General features: G+C 35.7%; 1 protein-coding gene across 10 annotated transcripts in view; it reads right to left on the bottom strand.

The window, feature by feature from the left end:
* Positions 1–25,028, bottom strand: part of EVI5 (ecotropic viral integration site 5) — a 241,354-nt gene that overhangs the window by 15,833 nt on the left and 200,493 nt on the right. For all 10 annotated transcript variants that reach the window (XM_019437920.2, XM_019437919.2, XM_019437921.2 and 7 more), the window contains one exon: positions 18,277–18,372. In XM_019437920.2, the coding sequence (XP_019293465.1) occupies positions 18,277–18,372 (96 nt within the window). The remainder of the gene's footprint in view (positions 1–18,276; positions 18,373–25,028) is intronic.

Genomic DNA, 25,028 nt, shown 5'->3' with positions numbered 1-25,028 from the left:
AATCTGATCACCTGGGTTAGTGTCCATGTGGACAGAGGACACATGTTCTTTGTGTGTTTGCTTGCTTTCAGTAATTACACTGGTAGCTTTTAAAAGTTTGGGTTGATTTTTACAGTTGATTTTAAAGAGACACTATAGTTTATCCTTTCTCAATTTTAATGTGTAGGAGTAAGAGAATTAATAATAAACCCTTATATTTATATGAGGTTTTACAGTTAAAAGTGCTTCCATGCATATTATTTCAGGTCAAAAAAACTTTCCCCCATGTGTGACTGGAGGCTGAATTGTACAGACAACTACCACTTTTTGAGATTCAAAAGAATAAGAAAGGCTGTACTGAGTGTTCTGAAAGACAATCAGTCCACAACAAAGTGGAAAAAAGTCATCCACACACCAAAAAAAACCCCTAACCAAATGAACTTTGATCACTACTAGACAGGGTTTAAACCATTTAAGTGAGTCATGTGATACCAAGTGAACTGCAAAACAGATGCAGTAAGTTTCCAAGACTGAGTCATATCAGATTATAAAAGCTCCTATTTGTACATTTGGGTTTATATAATCAATCTTTGTAAAATATTGAGCTATTGCTGTTACAGTTAATATAACATTTCTGCAAGTGATGTATAAGATATAAAATTTTAAATAACTATAAATTATTCTTTATATGAGAAGATGGACATAAAGTTCAATAATCACAAAGATTTCTATTTCTAAGTTCTAGAGGCTTTACTTTTTTAGTCCAAAGTTTAATCAGTAATTTTGTTGAAATCCTTATATAATATTTTAATAGTTTAAGTTTTCAAAATGTAAAAGGGAAATGATGTGCTAAATTAATTCTCAATTATCAGCTTCTTTCAAAAATGAATTGTACATATGACAAAGATTAAAACTAGCCATAAGCACACAAACCAAAAGATTTCCAGTGAATCAGAACAGGAAACCAATAAAAGTGATCAATTGGAGGTCATGACTTTTTGATCATTGCACTACATAGGCAAGAGGAAAAATTCAGACCCACAGTACTTAAAAGTAGATTAAGTTTAAAATTCAAGAGTTGTATTGAAATAATACAAAACAGACAATGCTGAAAATTGTTTTGGCTTTATGCTAAGTAAATTACTTTTAAATACCAGATAAAACACTTAAAGTTAAAAAAAAAAAACATAGAGTCTGTGTTAAATATATAAAATGCAATAGTTAAAACTCATTCTTTCAGAAGCAAAGAAAAAAAATGGACCCACAATAATAAGTGAAAAAGGTGGAAAGCAAAGTTTGGCACTGAAGAAAATTATATTCTGCATTTGTTACCAGAGAAGGAGAGAGGGAGAAGAAACAGGTCATTTACAAAGAACGCTTAGTCTCTCTATACTGTATACTTAGATTTATCCAGTATACTATGGCAAACAAAATGAAACTGCATTGCCCTCTTCCTGGCAGCTGACACATCTTGATAAAACTGAAACCATTAACATTATTTAGAAGGTACTCTAATGTCAATGGTGATGAGGTTAGGAATATATGAACTTCTATGTAAATTTATGACCAATTACAGGAAATAAATCACTTCACACTTGTTTCACTCTGAACTTTTAAAGCTACATCAAAGTACCACATACATTTCATTTGATTTAACCTTCAGCTGAAGTACTAAAAAAATTCAAATATTTAGCAAAACATCCTCATGAAAATGAAGTATTTCTTTTCTATCTGGACTGAACAGTTAAGAGCAATCATTCTTCTCTAAAGCTAAATCATAGGTTTTATCAGTCTATCTATCTAATCACTTACCCAAATTTTAAATCATTTATCTGATAAGGGACTTGTATCTAAAATATATAAAGAATTCTTACAACTCAATTATAAAAAGACAACCCAATTATAAAATGGGCACAGGGTCTGGGTAAATATTTCTCTAAAGAAGTTACAGATGGGCAATAAGCAAATGACAAGATGCCCAATATCATTAGCCACCAGGAAAATACAAAACAAAACCAAAATGAGAGGACATTCATATTTACTGGGATGGCTATAAACAAAAAAGGGAAATAATATCAAACATTGGCAAGGATGTGGAGAAACTGGAACCCTCATACACAGCTGGTGGAAATATAAAATGGTACAGCTGCTTTGGAAAACACTATGGCAGTTCTTGAAATCGTTAAACCACAGTGATTCTATTAGTAAGTAATACTCAAGACAAATGAAAACATATGGTCACAATGAACTTTGTATATGAATGTTCACATCAGCATTATTTATAACAGCCAAAAAGTGAAAACAACCCAAATATCCATCACACAATAAATGGATAAACAGAATGTGGTATATCCATTTGATAGAATATTATTAGGCAATAAAAAGGAATGAAGTACTGATACATGCTACAACATGAATGGACCTTGAAAACATTATGCTAAGAAAACAGTCACAGATGACCACATATTGTATAATTCCATTAAAAAAATTTTTTTAATGTTTATTTATTTTTGAGAGAGAGACAGAGTGTGAGTGGGGGAGGAACAGAGAGAGAGGGAGACACAGAATCTGAAGCAGGCTCCAGGCTCTGAGCTGTCAGCACAGAGCCCGATGCGAGGCTTGAACTTATGAACTGTGAGATCACGACCTGAGCTGAAGTCAGACGCTTACCGACTGAGCCACCCAGGCGCCCCTGTATAATTCCATTTAAATGAAATATCCAGAATAGGGAAATCTACAGAGATAGAAAGTAGATTAGTGGTTGCCTAGGGTTGCAGGAAGGGAGCTTGGGGGAAATGAAGAATGACTACCAATGGGAATGGTATTACTTTCGGGAGTGATAAAAAATGTTCTAACATTGTGCCAATAGCTTCACAACTCTGTAAATATACTAAAAGCCACTGAGTTGTACACTTTAAATGGATGAACCATAACTGTATGTGAATTATAGCTCAAATAAATCTGTTTATACATACATACACACACACACACACACACACACACACACACACACACACACACACACATATATAAAAATCAGATAGTCATTTTATGGGCGTGTTTCCAATGGAGATATTGCCACATTGAAAATAATTTTTTTTAAGTTTATTTATTTTGAGAGAGAGATAGATTATGTGTGCATGGGGGAGAGGCAGAAAGAGAGGGAGAGAGAGAATCCCAAGTAGGTTCTGCACAGCCTGAGCAGAGCCCAAAGCAGGGCTCAAAGTCATGAACTGTGAGATCATGACCTGAGCTGAAATCAAGAGTTAGATGCTTAACCAACTGAGCCACCCAGGCACCCCAGCTTCATTTTAATAGATGAAAATATTTGCAGTAAAAAATTTAATGCTTTAGACAGAAGTATTAAGTAAAAGATAAATGTATTTGTAGCATTCACTTTTTGCCAGGAAATTAAAATTAACTCCTGATGGAAAAATAATTTTAAAAATACATGATAAATATATATAGCCACAGACCTACACTATTTTAAAAGCCAAACAGGAAAGGTTAGTATGCTTCTTCCTCATTCTGAGGTACTCATAGACTGCTTAGTTAAGATTGGGCACTTGCAAACCACATGACCTCATGAATGCTATCTTATCATATCACAGGTTCCTCAGACTGACCACAACAACTTAAATCAGACAGGCAGCAAAGTAGCACTAAGTCTCTGACACATATTATTTGTATGATGTTTTTAGTTGTCCAGTTCATGGGGAGTGAAAATCTGATTATCTCAAATCCAACTGCATCTGTGAGATAGGGTCCATGAAAAGCACATGATTTACTGCACCAAAGACTTCCAACCACAATTTAAAATTTTTAGTTTTTGTAAATCTGAGGGAGCTAGCTCTTCATCTTTTATCAATTCTCCTTTAGTTGACACTTAGTAAGTTTGAAGAACACATTTATAAATGTTACTAGTTTGAAAAACTGCCAATACTTAAGTTATTGTTTCTTTTAAAAACTAACATTTTATTTATGTTTTTTTTTAATGTTTATTTATTTATTTTGAGAGAGAGCACAGCAGGGGAGAGGCAGAGAGAGAGAGGGAGACAGAATCCCAAGCAGGTTCTATGTTCAGCAGAGAACCCGATGCAGGGCTGGATCTCATGAGAGAGCACAACCTGAGCTGATATCAAGAGTTGGATGTTTAACCAAATGAGCCACCCAGGTACCTCTAAAAACTAGCATTTTAAAACTGAATTACTTGATGCAAAGAAAATAAGGTTTCAAAATGATTGGCTATATTTCAAAATCTTGGCATAGCTGAAGAAACTGGACTGTTACATTTAAGAATATACAGCACTAAAAACCAAGTATGAAGTATTGGGTAGTGATAACAGGAAGAAAATATGTAAATTAAACTGAAAAAATTCAAATTGGTTCTCAAATGCATCATTTGGACCAACATCTTAAAAAGAATATAATCCAAAACATAATCAAGGAAGAAGATTCTATTCTGTGGATTTCCTCTTATTTGATTAAGAAAGCTTTACCCTTAGCCATTGGATCAATCTCTCTGAATGCTATTTTCAGAATCATACACTAAAAACAAACTGATCAGGCTCTCTCTCCAGTTTCAGAAGCATCCCTCCCTACTGATTTTCCTGCTACTATTTATTTATTTATTTATTTACTTACTTACTTACTTACTTATTTATTTATTTATTTATTTAGAGAGACAGAGAGAGAGCAGGGAAGGGGCATAGAGACAGAATCCAAAGCAGGCTCTGCCCTGTCAGTGAGGAGCCTGATGCAGGGCTTGAACTCACCAACCAGGAAATCATGATGAGCTGAAATCAAGTTGGATGCTTAAGTGACTGAGCCACCCAGGCGTCCCTTCTCTGCTTTTACAGCCGCTTCTTCTCTCTTTCCTGAGCTCTTTATTTGCCTCCAGACCTTTCAATATGATGGCCTCTGCCTAAACACTCTTTTATTCTCCTTTTCCTGGCTATTTTCTCCTCCCCTTTCAAACTTTAGGCAGTCCCATGCCCAGAGATTTTAGGACACATTTGTAGGCCATGGCACCATGTGGTTCTAATGCAGCACTGCCCATATTGACTGTTCTCCCTACCAGTCTGAATTCCTTAACAATTGGGACTTTGACTTTTATACACCTAGCAAAGGACTGGGATGGAAAGCACTTTAAAGATTATTTAGCATGACTGCTTAAGGATGCAGTAACTGAGCCAAGGTCTGAGGCATACCTGGGAGCTAAATGATGCTCAAATGCTTACCGACTGAATAAATATATGAAGTATATTGGAATCCTAAGGTCACACAGTTAATCAGCAGAAGTAGGTCTAGAATCCAGGTCTCCTGGATAAGTCCACTGCTCTATAAATGATGGTTCCCAACCACCTGCAGTAAGTTCTTTTTGGAGAATAAAGACACGAAATTCAGAAACAAAAACTAAACTTCTAAACCTAAAAAACAAAATGAAAAAGAACAAAATCCTGCCATTTGCAACAACATGGATGGAACTGGAGGGTATTATGCTAAGTAAAATAAGCCAACCGGAGAAATACAAATATCGTAAGTTTTCACTCATATGAAACTTGAGAAAACTTAACGGAGGACCATGGGGGAAGGTAAGGGGAAAAAGTAGTTTCAAACACACAGGGAAGCAAACCATAAGAGACTCAAATGAGGAGAACAAACTGAGGGTTGACTGGGGAGTGGGGAAGGGGAAATGGGTCACGGGCATTGAGGGCACCTGTTGGGATGTGCACTGGGTGTTGTATATAAGTGATGAATCATGGGAATCTACCTCCCAAACCCAAGAGTACACTGTATACACTGTATGTTAGCTAATCTGACAATAAATTAAAAAAAAAATCTAGAACTGCTATTAAGAACCTGATAAACTGCACATATATCTATAGTTTTTCCCCTCTTCTCCATCTTATGGATGTGTTTAGAAATACTGGCATGACAATGAAAGGAGAAAGAGTTAGATGAAGAGTAGGGATAACCAGCTTCTGAATAAATGAAAACATTTTTAAATAAATACTCAAATCTTGAAACCTGAGTACTTGAGTAAGTTCACTGGACTTTAAAATCTAGCTCATTTGGTTGCCCAAGTCAGGCTGAAAGAAATGTTTAAGCACATCCTATTAGCTCCACTCTAAATGTCAACAAATACGTTTAATACAGTAGTCATGCTAACATCGTATTGGTACTACATATGTTACTGAAATAGTTTTAAGCATTTATATCCTACTTTCCTCATATCTAAGATCTAAGAATATGCTATTCGATGGTGTTTTCATGGGAATGCTAACAGAATCAATCTCTTGTACCCTTATTGGATTAAATCTATTTAAGAACTGCTATAAGCAACTATAAAACCTGCCACTATAGGCTTTATAGTTAGTTCCAATTCTTTAAACATGCTTATTTTCATCTGCTTTTACTTCTTATAACCCAACTGGTATGTATTTCACATCCAGTTTCCCTCAAGTGGTTTCTTATGACTTACATTTCCAATTTAACTGTTGGAACCATTAATTAAGCAATTTACAGATTACTACTAATAGGCATTGTCTCACTATTATGCATTTGAAAATTTAGCTGTTCTCAATTAATGTAAAGTACTATGTAAAAACTTGCCACTTAGTGCCAGAAAACACAGAATTGTTCAAAGTCTAATGGAGTTGTAGAAAAAAAAGATACTGGTTATTTAAAAAAAAAAAAAAAAATACTTGAAAGAGTTTCCACTCATCAAATTCAGGACAACTTGAACACCAAGAGAATTGACTGAATCCACGAGTTCATAGTACAGTGTTAGGATTCTTCAAAGGCTCTAAGAAATATAAGGCTGAATAAGACACAATCTCTGCAAGGAACTTGCAGTTTGGCTTGCCGGTAAGCATCAAGGATAGTACAACAACCATTAATTAAAACAAACAAAATTATGTGCTATGTTATCTCCCATTTCTGAACTATTTAGTACTCACTGTTTGTACCAACCATACAGTCTTTGTTAAATTAACTTTCCACTTTCTCCCATTAGATTGTAAATTCCTTGAGAATAAGACTACACTGTACTTTGCATAGCATCTGGCACAATATCAGAAAAATATCCCATCTGACACAGCTTCATATCCAAGTCTGACTTTACAATTCCAACTGGTTCTGTCCCTTGGCCAGCGAGACATTATCTCTTGAGGTTATTTACTTGATTCTTTAATTCTGAGTACTGGATTCAAATCCCTCATTTCTGACTGAGTCTATATTCTCTACATTGACTGCTCACCAGATGTCATCCTAGAAATCTCTTAACTCTTTTTGAGTCGTATCCTACATTAGTTGATACTCCTAAGGGTCTTCTTTCCTGGGTATCTCATCCTCACTAGGGTCTAATTCCTTTTCTTACCCTGTTTTTTGTTTTTAATTTTCCTTTTTTAAGTGATTTCATTATCTCTCTTTATTACTCTCTTCTACCAGACCTATCTTTTTTGTCATGTTCTCATGATTCAACTCCCATTCTTTAATGAAATTATCATAATCAGAAATACACATTTTCATTAGCAAATTTAAACATCTTGTTTTACCTATAGTAGGAACAGGATACACAGAGGCATGTAATTGGGTAGAATACTGTCCTATGAATAGAGCACAAAACTGGAAAATGGTCTAAAAGTCTTGAATCAAAAGTAAGGTGTCCTATATGGGGTTATTATAGATTTTCTATGTGTTACATATTCTTTTTGGAGGCAAAGAATGAATGGAAAGATTATAGCCTTGGAGATTTTAAAAATTTAATGCAGAAACAATTGCTGGAAGTTTGGTCACAAGTTAAACAAACTCTTGCAAAAGGATGTATTGAATAGCTGAGCTAATATATGTCCGTGGGTAAGCTTGTATTTCATAAGTGATAGGCATATATGAAATTAGGTTAACTATCTTTATCTATTTCTCTGTTTCTGGGAATGTCAAATTTGGCTACAAAATCTCAGTTGCTTCTATTTTCAGAAAATCATCTAATATTTAAAAGCTAAGATTTTATTAGCACCCACTGGAAACTGAAGCAAAATAGAAGGGTTAAGTCAGACCAATTCCCCAGTTTCAGATGGAAGAGAAGTCCAGAATCTGATGCTGGAAGAAAATACTAGGTGACAGTAGAGTCCTACTAACTAGACAGTAGGTTCCCATCTGTGAGAAGTAATTCATTTTAATTTAATTAAACACTTATGGAACTACTATATCTAACATGTGACAAGTAAATGGGTCGGGAGGATTGTGGTAGGGCAGTGGGATGTAGCAGAACAGAAGTCAGAATGCCTGGGCAGTAGTTCCGTCTCTTCCATTACTAGCTGTGTAACTTTGGGTAAGTCCCTTAACTCTTATGCCCCAGCTTCCTCATTTATCAAGTGAAAAACTAGATTAACTTTAAGAACATGCCTGGCTTATAAATACTATCAGTCAGAAATCTCAGCTTTAAGTCTTCCACACAGTGATATTATTGCAGACATAAAGTATGGTATAATTTTTTTATCTTATGACTTCAAATAAGATAAACTAATTACCCAAGAGTTAATGGAACATATAAGAGGAATAGGAGTAATAACATTAATGTAAAGAAGTCATTAAGAATGAATTTTTTTATCTATAAATGGGGACAGTTTAACAGTGCTAAACATTTAATTCAAGAGTATTAAAGCAATTTTCATAAGAGCACAAATACGATCATACATCTACATGAGATCTTTTGGCAGCAAAGAAAAACAATTTACCTACAGTGAGGCTTATGTGAGCTCCTGCGTGATACTTTACATTGCTCTAACTAGAGAAAGAACAAATTTAAGGGAATATGTTCTTTTATTAAGAAGTTGCCACATCAGAAACATGGCACTTTTTACTGTAACAACATACATAAAAGCTTATAACTCCATGTATTGAAATTTTTCTTAAACAATAATTTTAAAATTAAGATTCAACAGACATCAATACAAAAGAAAACATTGTTTTTGTTCCTTATTTCTGCCTCTACCAGTACACTGTTGTTATCATAGCAATTTGTAAAAATGTCAACTCTATTTTAGGTTATCCTCTGTAAACTAGGTAAAATACTGAGTTTTGCAAGATTTAAAAGGCAATAAATACTGGTAGAAACAGTCAATACAGAATAAGCACATGGTTAAAAAAAACAAAAACGATATTTCAGTTTGAAATAAAGAGGAAAAAAACAGCTGCCAGTAACTACAGAGCCAAATTACTAACCTCTTTTCTACCTTTAATATTCTTGTTTTAAAGCCTAGATGAAGATCAATGTTGAATGAGTCTCCAAGAGTCTTTAAAAAAAAAGTCAAGTCCAGGTGATTTTATTAACTACTTTTAAATTGGTGCTTGCTTTGCACATATACTAAATGACTTTTAAACTGAAGAATATAGAGCAAGGAAAAAAGATTCGAACAGTTACAAAAGGGCAGTCTGTCATTTGATTCTGAAAGCTCCTCACTGGAAAAAATTCTAGTTAATAACAAATGAGTATCAATATTAAACATATTAATAATGGTCAGGACATTAAAATGCTTTTTGGTAGATATTTAACTAAATCTATAGCTCAAGCATATATCAACAGTTATTAAAATTTAAAAAGGAGTACTCACATATAAACATTTTTTTCTTTGAGAGAGAGAGAGAAAGAGAGAGACAGACAGTGTGCAGGAGAGCGCACGTGCAAGGGTAGGGGCAGAGGGAGAGGGAGAGGGAGAGAATCTTAAGCAGGCTCCACGCCCAGTGCGGAGCTCAGTGTGGGGCTCAAATCATGACCCTGAAATCAAGAATCAGATGCTTAAGCAACTGAGGCATCCAGGGGCCTCTATGTAAAAACATTTTCTAAGCCAAACTTCAGAATGGGCTTTGTTTAGATTTCCATTTGTTAACTCAAACTTTTTTTTTTTTTTTTAATTTTTTTTTTTCAACGTTTTTTATTTATTTTTGGGACAGAGAGAGACAGAGCATGAACGGGGAGGGGCAGAGAGAGAGGGAGACACAGAATCGGAAACAGGCTCCAGGCTCCGAGCCATCAGCCCAGAGCCCGACGCGGGTCTCGAACTCACGGACCGCGAGATCATGACCTGGCTGAAGTCGGACGCTTAACCGACTGCGCCACCCAGGCGCCCCTCAAACTTCTAATTTTGTACTTGGCTAGTAGAAACAAAAGAAGATTCTTGTAACATATGATAACTTAAACAGCCTCCTCAACAAAGAAGACAGGAAGATGGCAGAAGACCTGTGTACTGGGAACCAGCACAAAGGCTATCCTTAAAATGAAAGTTGGTTTCACCTACCTGGGTTGTATATTATTTACAGCATCCTATAATCGTGTTTTATTTTTTGGCCAGGTTTATCCTAAAATAGCTTACATTTCTCTAAGTTCTTCAGGAAGTGGCGGGGGGCGGGGGGGTGCTCAGTAATTGTTCAGTGACAGACAATTCCTCCTGTCAACTTCTTTCATAAATCATCCATCATTCTCTGATAAATGACAAAAAAAAATGCTGAAGAAATCTTTCTTAATAAATTCATTCTTCAAGAGGACCAGGGAAGTTTAAAATCTAATTAAAATAACTATGTTGAAATGTTCCCTTCTTAAAAGTCTCCTTTCTGGGGCTTCTATATCCACAGCTGCCAGTTTCCCTCCCAACTGACCAGTAGTTTTGATCTCCTTTGCTGGCTCTCTTGATCTTAAAGGTCAAGAGTGCCATGAACTTGCTCCTGGACCCCCTTCTCTTTGTCTATGAATAATATTAACATTCCAATGACTACCTATTTTTAGCCCTAACCTCTTTTTAGAACCTCATATTCACATATCCGTAGCCCACTTCACTATTTTCATGTTCATGTTTAACAGGAATCTCAACCTTAATATAAACAAAACAGAGTTCTTGATCTTCTACCCTTCCCAACCTAAGTAAATGGCACCAATCATCCAATTGGCAAGCCAAAAATCTCTGGAGTCACTATTTTACCTTATGTCCCTCCTATAACCCATCAGCAAATTCTCAATCTCTAAAATATATCTCTAATATATTCATGTTGCTAACAATTCTATTTCTCCCATGCTTCTAAGCTACCTTTACTCTTACCTAGACTATTTTAACAGCCTCCATTTTCCTGTTTCTATTCTTGCTCTCCTACAATCAATTCACCATACAGCAGGCAGGGCAAATCAGATCACATCACTCTTTGCTTAAAACCATCCAAAGGCAGGCACATGGGTGGCTCAGTCGGTTAAGTATGGGACTCTTGGTTTCAGCTCAGGTCATGACCTCACCCTTCATGAGTTCCAGCCCCACATCAGGCTCCGTGCTGTCACTGTGGAGCCTGCTTGGGATTCTCTCCTTTCCCTCTCTCTCTCTCTCTCTCTGATCTTCCCCTACTTGTACTCTCTCTCTCAAAATAAATAAATAAACAAAACAAAACAAAAACATCCAAAGGCTGGGGTGCATGGGTAGCTGAGTCAGTTAAGTGTCCAACTCTTTTTTTTTTTTAATTTATTTATTTTTGAGAGAGAAGAGAGAGCATAAGCAGAGGAGAGGCAGAAAGAGGGAGAGAGAGAGAGAGGGAGAGAGAGAGGGAGAGGGAGAGGGAGAGGGAGAGGGAGGGAGAGGGAGGGAGAGGGAGGGAGGGAGGGAGAGAGAGAGAGAGAGAGAGAGAGAGAGAGAGAGAGAGAGAGAGAGAGAGAGAGAGAGAGAGAGAGAATCGCAAGCAGTCTCATGCTATCAGCACAGAGTCCATTGTGGGGCTCGAACCCACGAATCACAGGATCATGATCTGAGCTGAAACCAAGAACTAGATGCTTAACCAAGTGAGCCACCCAGGTGCCCCAAGTGTCCAACTCTTGATTTCAGCTCAAGTCATGATCTCATGGTCATGTGATCAAGCCCCAAGTCGGGCTCTGCACTGAGCATGGAGCCTGCTTGAGATTCTGTCTCTCTCCCTCTGCCCCGTTCTCTGCTTGCACTTTCTCTCTCTCTCTCTCGCTCTCTCAAATACAATTAAAACAACAAAAACAACAACAACAACAACAAAAACATCTAGAGGCTTCCCACTGAACCAAGAATAAAACACAAACATTTTTCCTGGCTTATAAAGCACTATATAGGATTTTACCTCATCTACCTCTTTAATCTTATCTCCTACCATTCTTCCCCCATCCTCTACTATACTCCAGCCACATTAGTATGATTTCTCACAAAATCCATTACATTTTCTTCTAAGATCTTTCTGCTATTTTTTTCTCTTCTGCCTGGAATGTTCTTCTCACTGATTTTTGTACATCAGGAAGCTTCTTAGCATTCCCATCACAGTTTGTATGTTACCTTATTAGCAAAGCCTTTTGTTGTAATCATTTATTCATTAATTTTTTTTTTCATGAAGTACCAACTATATGGCAACACTGTTCTAGGTGCTGGGGGGAAAGTTTCTCAATTTATTAATTTATTAATTTATTAGTTTATTAGTTTCTCAATTTATTAGTAATTAGGGAAGTACACATTAAAACCATAATGAGAGGGGCGCCTGGCATGGCTCAGTCAGTTAAGCACCTGACTCTGGCTCAGGTCATGATCTCATGGTTCATGGGTTCGAGCCCCACATTGAGCTCTGTGATGACAGCTCAGAACCTGGAGCCTGCTTCAGATTCTGAAGCACCCCCTCCCACCCCCCGCCCTTCCCCATCCATGCTCTGTCTCTGTCAAAACTAAATAAACGTTAAAGAAAAACATTAAAAAAAACCAACCATACGAGAAACTTCTTCACAGGCAAAGAATGACTAAAATTAGATAAAGACCAACAGTCCTACATGTCGATGAGGATGTGGAACAATATGAACTGTCTTCACTGCAGCAATGTTAAAAGATCAAATTGGAAATAATTCAATGTTCACTAACAGAAAAGATAAACTGTATATTTATACAAAGGAAAATTATACAGTGATGAGACTAAACAATCTATAGCTACATTTAAAAATAACAATGGTTGAATTTCACAATTTTAAACAAAAGCAGCAAGACACAGAAGAACATATAAGAAGCCATTTATATAAAAATTAAAAACTTAAACTTGTTACCTGGGTACTTTCCTCCATGTTATACTTCTATCAAAAGTTTATAAAGAGTTCCTGTTCTTTAAATTGTTCAATTTTTTATGATTATGAACCCATTATATCATAGAAAGTTAAGGATAATAGCTAGTCTATCATAGTTGATCAGACTAGAAGGTTTCCTTTAGGAACAAACAATGAAAAAATTGTTGTTTGGTCTTACCATAAGGAATAGTTGTGGCTCTCCTAACCAACTGGTCTGTTTTCATTACACATTCACTCTGAAATGTTTAAAGTGACATTTCCCCCTTTTTTGGTGCTGAGTGCTGAAAACCTTAGAGCCTGGTTTGAGGACCACTTATTAAGAAATATATTGATAATTCTGTGGTATGCATTTTTGCATGGGTCTTATTCATGGCTCCATATTACACTCCTATAGTTTTCTGTGTCTCACAAAATTGAAGTTTGCTACTCTGCATCATTTACAAATTCGCTTCATTATGTGTAGAACAACGCAGGATATTTATTGATCAACAAAAATGCTTTGAAGGTTTTTTCTTTTTTTAAAAAAATATATAGTTTGTTTTGGTTCTACTTCATTCTAAGTTTAATGCATTGGAGTCAACTGAAAGTCCTGATTCAAGCTTCTGCTACTTACTAGTTATGTGACTGTGGACATGTTATTTAGCCTCTCAGCTATAAAATGGGAATAATGATTTTTACAGGATAATTGTGAAGATTAAAATAACCATCCCAAGTATCTACACCTGGTTTACGAACTATTACTAGAAAGGGGGCGCCTAAGTCGGTTAAACATCCAACTTCAGCTCAGGTCATCATCTGGTGGTTTGTGAGTTTGAGCTCGGAGTAGGGCTCTGTGTGGACAGCTAGGAGCCCGGAGCCTGCTTCAGATTCTCTGTCTCCCTCTCTCTCTGCCCCTCCCCTGCCTGCGCTCTGTCTGTCTGTCTCTCTCTCTCTCTCTCTCTCTCTCTCTCTCTCTCCCCCTCAAAAATAAATAAGCATTTAAAAAAAAAGAGAAAACTTGCTCTATGTAGAAAACCTACTAAACAAATATAACTAGAATTACTTTCATGAGATCTTAAGGACATAAAGTACATTAAAACTATTATGACATCATAAAAATTCAGCAAAGCTGTTTAACTGGAAAACATTTAACTTTTAAAATAAATGAACTATCTTTAGACTGGAATAAATTTACCTATTCCTAGAACATCCACAAGAATATATCACCATCAAGAACAAATGAAAATATATAATCTATATTCAAAAACATTCTCAAATCAGCTGCTTAGCATGCATTTTCCTATAAAACACTGTAAATGGTAGCAAGGCTCCAAAGGACCCAGGGAAGCTAGTCAACTGGTAATTTGACTGAGACATAGGATTATACTTCTCAGTATATCTACACCTAAAATGAGTCCTGAGTATATTTTCTTTGGCTACTAAATGAGAATAATCTTCTACCTTCTTCTAGATCCCTTTCCTGGCATTCAGAAAGTATTCTGTGTCTTTAGTGATCAGTAGCTATGAGAAGACAGACCTATGTTGCAAAAGTACATGGCTTATTCAAATTTCCTAGAAACTACAATTTTGGTTTATATATCTGACTTAAGTGTTCCTGATGCCCAATCTGCCTGATAAATTTCATTTTTCAAAACCCACCCCAGATGCTGTTACTATTTTATTCCTGTATGTTTCAAAGCAGGCTATAGCATATGGCGGTTAAGTGCATGAATGGGCTTAGAGTCATATACTCTGAACTAACACCCTATTTCTATTACTAATTCGTATATGACCATGGGGAGTTATTTAATACCCCAGAACCTCAGTTTTATTACATGTAAAATGTGAATAATAATGATGCTACTTACTTCATAGGAATGTTGTGAAGATTAAAAGAAATAATGTAAGTATAACATTTAGGAGTGTCTGACACAATGACTATTAAATGGTAACTACTAAATGCCATATTTTTCGTTATGTATTGCCATTTGTTTATTTGAATACCTATCTCTGTTGTTAGACTGTGAGCCCCTTGAGGGATATGCGTTGTTTCAATCTTTAATTAATCTTTAGTTCTAAACCTAGTGCCTAGTAGGAGCTGTGATGACAGACGGATGGAAGCGTAGGAGGTAAGGAAGATGGAATAAGGAACACACTTGAGTTGGGACCCAGGTTCTTTTCTATGTATGTATGTATGTATGTATGTATGTATGTATGTATTTTCTATGTATGTATGAGGACAGGATGTAGGGATAAGGGAGAATTTAACCATGGCTCTTGCCACATCTGGGGCATCAAGGATTTCCACAGTGGTTTCTCTGAGGGTCTTGGTAGGGTATAAGAGTCTCCAAATTAAAAAATTTCTATGGGATGTAGGTAAAACTAAAAGCATAAATTAGGTAGTGATGGTAGAAACTGCAGGGGTTGTGAGTCAGAGAAGGCATTTGGATGGATCACAGTAAACTGCAGGAAGTGAAGATAAATCTCCATTTGCAATGCTAACAAGGAGAGAAAGGGAGCTCTTGCTGCTAGGTCATTTACAGAATTCACTTATTGGATGTATGCAAAATAATGTGTCAGGGAGGAACAACACAGTTAAAATATTGTCATTAATTGAGTTTCTTTAGACTTTTAAATATTGATGACATATTTTCTAATCTAATTCAACTGAGAATACCACCATCATGTGGGATAATTATGAAGGGTAGTAATTATAAATATGAACTGTCTGACACAATTCTTGACCAATAGAGAGTACTCAATAAATAGTAACTACTAATGTTTTTTTTTTACAGATCAACACTATATTCAGTCATAAAAAATAACCCACTTAATCCTCTCTACTATTTCATAGAGCCAACTAAGTTAAGTGATCACAATTGTTATAACAAGTACAGAATTGCTATCCCTTTAGGAAGATCAATCTGCAACATTTCCTTCAGCATTTTGAGAAGTATAAAAATCAGCTAAGAAAGTATCAACAGTCACATGTTCAATAATATTAATAATTGAAAGTTAATTTTTATGTTGAAAGCTAAAGATTCTGGCAAATTCTAGCACACAGGCAAAAGTTAAGTTGGAGAGATCAGACTGACTTTCGTTAAGCGCCCCCCCCCCCCCCATTGTGAATGAAAAATCACTAGAATGAAAAAGTGATTCCTTATTTAACCCTCTTGAGAAGCTGGTCCAACAAATAGTAATGTGTATAATAAATGTACTTACAACTATTATCTTGGTTTAAACTTACACTTGTTTTCATTTATCCGTTCCTTAATTATAAAACTTTGAAACAGGTGAAGGTATTAAAATCTGCTCAGGAAACATAATGAAAATGAACCTCTAACTAAAGATCTATAATGGTTTCACTTTATCTAGGAAATTTGATCTCTTCTAGCTTTGAAGATTCACCATAAGCTGGTTCTATTTAATCTACCCTTATTTCCCACAATTTACCCACATTAATTCTTAATTCTTAAGAGTCTGGCCTCTAAACTCCCAGACCCATGCTCAGTCACTCTCACCTCTGCATTCTTGTGTGGTCCCCACCTACACTGTACTCACCCTCTTCTCTACCATGTTTTCTCACTGGGGTCTGCTTAAACCCAGGACCTGTGTACTTTGAATAGTATGAGTATACAAAATTAGCATCTCGCCACAAGCTGTTCTAGTTTTTAACTTATACAATGTAGCTCTTTAACAGTAGAAAATTCTACTCTAGTGATTTTCTTTCCATGTTTGTGTAAGATGAAAGATTATTTTTCACAGGCCACACATAAAAAATGACATTAAAGTAAAACCTCTTGTGAACAGTTTTTTCCCAGTCCTGATGAGGAGAACAGCATTTTTAGGTAAGGATTATGACATGCAAAATTAATGTTTGCTGGGTGATTTTTAGACTATGCTTGGAAATACAGTCAATCCATATACAGTTTTCTTAATTTACCAACATTAAAGGTTCCTTATCACTCTAAGTCAAAATTATAAGGGGAAGATTGCTTTATTCTAGACAAAATTTCCTTTGAGAAAAACTTTTCAATACAAGGAATAATTCCTACGGTTCTCAAAACAATAAGACTTTCTAGAACATCTTATCTGTAACTTGTTCTTTCACACATAGCTTAGATCAGAACAGATTATAAAAAAAGCACACAAACAAATAAGTAAAGATTATTCATAATCCTGAATCCCTCAAATGCTATCATGGTTGCAAATGACTGGAATAACCACTCAAATTTCAGGACAAGTTAAATTAAACCACATCTAAGATTTATCAACTTTGTTAATGTTTTGTTTCTTCATTCAGAATTTACTTAGATTGATTACCTCCAGGAGGTATTACCCAAAACACTCAGACTTTAACTGAAGGATGTAATACCAGGAAAGAGTAATGTCCAAACTTTTTCCTTTGAGGTTTAAATTAATTTAGTGGGCAAAATGAATTTCTTTCTTAACAAATAAGGTTTATATAACCCATTCAAATCTTATCTCTGTGAATAAACCTTACTGTACAAATAATTCAAGGTAAGACACAAGCTTCTGTATTCATGTTTAGATAAATAGTTACCATTAGAAAATAATAAAAAACAAGGAAATTGACCTAAAGCCACATTAACAAAAAGTATCTCTCTAATCAAAGCACATTAATTTAAATTACTTAGTAGAGTTCTTAATAATACTATCTGAAAATTTCATGAGTTAAATTTCACAGATTCAAGGTAGTGCCAGTTTAAAAAGTGTTTAGGTACTAAGAAATCTGTTAACTGATATTAGGCAAGTATCCTTTTTTTGCAATCTCAGTAATACCACCATGAAAGGAGTAAGAAGACAAAAGTGAAAAGACTTCCCTCTATCTACAACGGTAAATAACGCTAATTATTCTATAGGTGTAAAGAAAACTTCAATTGAAGTAACTTTGACACCTAGACAAACTATCAAAGGTTTTCAGATTACACTAAAAAAAAATATTTGCCATGCAAATATTAATTAAGCATTTTAGATCACCATAAAAAGGCTTAAGGAAAATTAATCCTCAATATTGGAATAGAACAAATTTTGGTAAAAAGAAGACAATTTTCTAAAATATTATTATTTAATTATAATCAGGGATTCACAGAAAATATTTATCAGGAAAGAGTCTGTCACAACCAGTAATACAGTGTTGTTACAATACAGAGGAAGGAAGAAAGAAATATGTGAAGATCAAAATTTTGATCACTTACCTCATGATTCAGCTCTGCTATCTGATCTTTCAGTTCCCTAATATACTGGTTAGAATCAGACTTGTTAAGCTGTCCTTGAAGCTTTCCTTCTTCTTTCTGTTTTATGACAATAAAACAAACCAAAAACAAGAGACAACTTTCACAGCATGTACTCAAATACTTTAAGATATAGGACAGCATAAGGGCATATCCTTTAACTAGCTAAATTCTGAACAAACCTGTTCTCAAACTATCTCTGAAAAGCAATTTATAGTAACTTATACTGATTATTTCTATATAATGCTTAGGGAAGTTGTTTATAACAAATACAACTTATAAAATGTACATTTTGAGAAACTCTCAGAAACCAACAGTTGAATGGTGTACTAGTGAAAAAATTACCTTAGAATTTCAAAGGCATTTTCTTACTTTGAGGATAAATGATTTTCTATCCATACCACAAGAGATTCAATGCTTAGTTGATAAGGCAGTGAGCCTCCCACAGCTACATGGGAATCAGCTTTTGTGTGGCAAACAGAGGAGAAAGAGAAAAAAGAAAAGGTTCTGCAAACCACTCTTAAAAGGGGAAGGACAGCTCTGAATCTCTTGTTTAATTAGCTTAGGAATGTATGGCAGGAGTCCTAGATATAGCTGATTAAAAGGTGCTTGAATCCTAACAGCTAGTTTCAGAACCATATGTGATTATTTTCCAGGGATATAAATTGGGAAGGGGAGAAGCTGCCTTTTCATATACCATCTGAAAACAAATGTGACTTTTAAGACATAGGGCTTATTAGAGAGTGAAAAATGAGTTGTTTTTTATATTGCCAGATTATTTCTAAAAGCCATGTGATGACGCTTGAAATGTTAAGAAGCATTAAAACTACTGAGTAACTCCAGATACCAACAAAGTACTAGTTTACTTTTAACACCCACCCATCACTTGGTTTCCTTCCATAGAGACAATCACAGTTGTTTTTTATTGTAATCTTCCCATGATATTTTGTACATATGTATCGAAACACATTTGCATACACACACATATTTTTACTAATACTACAGACACTATGAACACTGTTCTATACTTGCTATTATCTCTTAAGAATCCAACTTCAAGATCATTCATTATCAGTACCTACAGAGAAGATACACATTTCGATTTGAAAGAGCTTTGAAGTTTCTATAAAAGTTATCTTAGTGCTACTTGAATATTTATAGGGTTTTTTTTTTAATTTTTTTTTAACGTTTATTTATTTTTGAGACAGAGAGAGACAGAGCATGAACGGGGGAGGGCCAGAGAGAGAGGGAGACACAGAATCTGAAACAGGCTCCAGGTTATGAGCTGTCAGCACAGAGCCCGACGCGGGGCTCGAACTCACGGACCGTGAGATCATGACCTGAGCCGAAGTCGGAAGCTTAACCGACCAAGCCACCCAGGCGCCCCAGATTTTTTTAAAAGTAGGTTTTAGGGGCGCCTGGGTGGCTCAGTCGGTTAAGTGTCCGACTTCGGCTCAGGTCATGATCTCGCGGTCCGTGAGTTCAAGCCCCGCGTCGGGCTCTGTGCTGACCGCTCAGAGCCTGGAGCCTGTTTCAGATTCTGTGTCTCCCTCTCTCTCTGGCCCTCCCCCGTTCATGCTCTGTCTCTGTCTCAAAAATAATTAAACGTTAAAAAAAATTTTTTTTTTAAGTAGGTTTTAAAATGTTCTGTAGAGGCACCTGGGTAGTTCAGCCAGTTGAGCATTCGACTCTTGAATTCAGCTCATGCTCCCAGGGTCATGGATTGAGCCCTGCATCAATCAGGCTCTGTGCTGAGTGTGGAGCCTGCTTAAGATTCTCATTTTCTCTCTTTCTCTTTCTTTCTTTGCCCTTCCCTCACCACATATGCACTCTAAAAATAATAATAATAATAATAATAATAATAATAATAAATAATTACAATAAAATGTGCTGTAGGTCCTGTAAAATTACCTTGAGAGTAACGGGTTGTTCTGCAGAGCACTTTCCAATGTGGAGCTCTCTACTGCTCTTTCCATTCACAGTAAGAAGAGACCCTGGACCTGGTTTGGTACTCTCACTGCAGCCAAGTCATGCTCTACTTTCCTCTACACATCTCCCAACATCCTTGGCAGAAAGAACTAACTAGAACTGCTCCAGTAACAGAATGAGTGGCTCCCCTATAAAGTCAGGGTATCATTCCAACAGAATTACTCTTCTGCATGAACCATCCTTGCCATCCCGATTGCATTCTTATGTAACTTTAGTTTGTTCTTCAAATCCTTTCAACAAGCTATTCCTATAAGCCCACTCTTTTTGTTTTTTTGTTCTTCTCCTTTTGGTCACCGGTCTTAAAAACCTTTCACTAGAATATGGCCTGCTGAAGCAGTTAACTAATATTTGTATAGATATAAAGAACAACTATTATTCCTAGAGGCTTTAAAACTTTTCTTATATATTTGAACACATGAATATCACATATAATCACCTAAGCAAAGAACTAATTTAGGGGCACCTGGCTAGCTCAATTGGTAGAGCATGTGACTCTTGATCTCGGGGTTGTGAGTTTGAGTCCCACACTGGGTGTGGAGATTACTTAAAAATAAAATCTTAAAAAAAATAACTAATTTAATAATTATATTCCAAATGTGCCAGGCTTCATAAACATATTCAACAGACACCTTATGATTTTTAGCCACTAGCCTGTATTTAAGAAAATATATATATATTTTTAAATTTTAGTTAGAAATACTAGCTTGAGCCAAAGCAATACTGAAAAGGAAGAACAAAGCAGGAGGTATCACAATGCCAGATTTGAAGATACACACTACAAAGCTGTAGTAATCAAAACAGTTTGGTACAGGCAAAAAAAATAGACATACAATTAATGGAACCCCAGAATAGAAACTCCAGAAATAAACCCATTATTATATAGCCATTTAATCTATGACAAAGGAGACAAGGATATACAATGGGGAAAAGACGGTCTCTTCAATAAATGGTGGTGGGAAAACTGTACAGCTACATGCAAAAAAATGAAACTGAACCACTTAAACCACACACACACACACACACACACACACACACACACACACACACACACAACACACACACAAAACGTCAAAATGAATTAAAGACCTAAATGGGACACCTGAAACCATAAAAATCCTAGAAGAGGGCACAGACAGTAATTTCTCTGACATTAGTTGTACCAACATTTTTTCTAGATATGTCTTCTAAGGTAAGGGAAACAAAAGCAAACACAAAAGTAAACATAAACTATTGGGGCTACACCAAAATAAAAAGCTTTCTGCACAGCAAAGGAAATCATCAACAAAACAAAAAGGCAAAAACAAAACAAAAAGACAACCTATTGATTGAATGGGAGAAGATAGTTGCATACAATATATCTAATAAGAAAATTTTTCATTCATATATATATATATATACCTATATATATATATATATATATATATATATATATATATATTCAAAATATATAAAGAACTTGTGCAACTCAACACCAAACACCCAAACAATCCAATTAAAAAATGTGGAGAGGACTTGACATTTTTGTAAAGAAGACACAGAAAAGATGTTCAACATTACTCATCATCAGGGTAATGCAAATCAAAACCACATAATGTATCACTTCACACCTGTCAGAATGAATGGCTAGAATCAAAAAGATAAGAAATAACAAGTGTTGGCAAGGATGTGGAGTATGAGGAATCCTCATGACCTATTAGTGGGAATGTAAATTTGTACAACCACTGTGGAAAACAGTATGGAGGTTCCTCAAAAAATTAAAAATAGAATAACTATCTGAGGGGTGCCAGGGTGGCTCAGTCAGTTGAGCGTCCGACTTCGGATCAGGTCATGATCTCACGGTTGACAGGTTCTCGAGCCCCGCATTGGGCTCTGTGCTGACAGCTTGGAGCCTGGAGCCTGCATTGGATTCTGTGTGTGTCTCTCTCTCCTCCCCTCCCCCATAATGCTCTGTCTCTCTCTCTCAAAAAAATATATAAACATCAAAAAAAATTAAAAAAAAAAAAAAAGAATAACCATTTGATCCAGTATTTTCACTATCAGGTATTAACCCAAAGAAAACAAAAACACTAATTCAAAAAGATATATGCACCCCTATGTTCATTGCAGCATTATTTACAATAGCCAGGAAGAGCACAACCTAAGTGTCTATCAATAGATGAATGGATAAGGAAGATGTAGTACGTATGTGTGTGTATGTAATGTATGTATACACACACACACACACACACACACACACACACACAAATACATACACACAACAGACTATTACATATCCATAAAAAAGGATGAGACTGTGCCATTTGAGACAACACAGATGGACCTATTATGCTAAGTGAAATGGACCTATTATGCTAAGTCAGACTGAAAAAGACAACTACCATATGACTCTACACATAAGTGGAATCTTAAAAAAAAAATAATGAAAAAATGAATAAACATACAAAAAGCAGAATCAGACCTGCAAATACAGAGAACAAACTGATGTTGCCAGAAGGGAGGTTTATAGGGTTGGGCAAAAGGTGTGAAGGGGAGAGGGAGATACAGGCTTCCAGTTATGGAATAAGTAAGTCACATGAATAAAAAGCAGATCATAAGGAATATAATCAATGATATTCTAACAGCAATGTCATGGCACAGATGACAGCTACACTCGTGGTGAACACAGAGTAATGTATAAATTTGCCAAATCACTAAGCTGTACATCTGAAACTAGTATAACATTGTGTGTCAATTATACTCAAATAAGAAATGTTTGACCAGAGCAAGGCAGAACCAAAACAGCAGAGATATTGACTCAGAATCCTAATCAAACCATCTCTGAAGCCTTCCCTACTTGTTTTCATTTACAGTAAAACTCTGGTTGGCAAGCATAATTTGTTCCGGAAACATGCTCGTAATCCAAAGCATTTGTATATCAAAGCGAATTTCCCCATAAGAAATAATGGAAACTCAGATGATTTGTTCCACAACCCAAAAATGTTCATATAAAAATGATTACAATACTGTAATACAAAATAATAAAAAAAATACAAAACATACGGAAAAATAAATTAACATGCACTTACCTTTGAAAAGCTTTGTGGTTCGTTCACAGGGGGTTATTGTGTAGGATGATTTTCACTATCACTAATGGAATCACTGCTATCTACTGGCTCAATGGAATCTTTTTCTGCACGGGGACCACTGTATATGTTCACACAGATGTTGACTACAGTACAGTATTAATAAACTCTTGTCATATACTGTAAATTATTTAATATAGCTGGCAATAAGGCAGCAGAGAAAAGGGTCTACATCTGTAGGCAGCCTGACCTAGGTATAAAGCAAAGTATTCCTAAGCTTACTCTTGTATGGAAAAGCGAACGACTGTCCATCCATAGGTGCTTTTAAGTGACAAAAATACACTAGTGTCAGTTGTGGGCACCTTCCAACATTCTGAAAAATCACTGATTTCTGCCAAACACTGTGGTCTGAGACTGAGCATCCAAGCATGGGAGACGATCACCCACAATTCCAGAGAGAGAGAGAGAGAGAGAGAGAGAGAGAGAGAGAGAGAGAGAGAGACACCATTGTCTCAGCTGTGATCACGTGGCATTTGACATCATGTACTACTCGTATTGCAAGACATTGCTCATTTATCAAGTTTATCATTTATTAGAAATGTTTGCTCATCTTGTGCAACACTTACAGGACAAGTTACTCACAATCCAAGGTTTTACTGTATATGAATGAATGAAGTCCCTTTATTATTTAAACCAGTTTAAATATGGGTTTCTGTCACTTGTAAACAAAGTAATAATAGCTAACATATCTTGAACACTTATCAGACGTTCTCAATTGAGGTTCCCCAAAGGAATTAAGTCCTAATGCCCAAACATCACTGTATGTAATAATTTAACTTTCCTCCTATGCATCTAGAGTGGTACTATGTACCATACTTAGAAGAACTGAGAAAATAGTTACTCAGATTATTTTCTGTAGGATTTAATTCTCTTGTACAATCCTGATGGAGAGGGACTGGGGCTGACAATGTGCTAACAACTGTTCTAAGCTCTTTACATGTAATCATCACAACACCTCTGTGTAATAGAAACTATTATTCCTAACTGAGTGAACCAACAATTGCCTAAGAATTACATAAACAGTTGACACATTTTTCCCCCACAGCACTCTAAACATGAGTTTGCCTGAGGAGGCAAGAATATATGGGAATTTATGCAAAGGATCAAGCAAATTAGCTTTCTTGGATTTGTTTCAAAACTTTACTTGAGTTATTTATTTTAGCCCACACTTATTTCAATGGGAATTGCAATATAAAAAGAAAAAAATTAAGATGAAATGCTAAAGCATACTTTCATTTATGGCTCTAAGCTAATGACTCATATTATCAATTTATAGTTGTCTAATACTGCTTACATGTAATTATGCCTGCATCTGATTTTTATCCACTCCCCATTTTAAATAAAATATTTCAAAAACAGAGAACAAAAGAGTAATATAATAAAGACTAATAAACCTATCACCCAAATTCACTCTGTTTCATGACTACCGCTTCCCATAATTTTCCTTGGTTCTAGACTTACTCCATCTCAGTCCCGTATATTCCCAAAGTAGGAAAGGATTATGTCAAGCACTAGGAATAAGTAGTGAGTCAAGAAGGAAGAAAAGAATGTAGAAAAGAGAAAAAAAATATGGAGAGAGAATATTTGCTGACATAAAATAAATAA

This window comes from Panthera pardus, unplaced genomic scaffold, assembly GCF_024362965.1.
Source record: "Panthera pardus isolate Hobbes unplaced genomic scaffold, ASM2436296v1 HiC_scaffold_11, whole genome shotgun sequence".
Classification (NCBI taxonomy): domain Eukaryota; kingdom Metazoa; phylum Chordata; class Mammalia; order Carnivora; family Felidae; genus Panthera; species Panthera pardus.
This window is presented reverse-complemented; position numbering and strand designations above follow the sequence as displayed.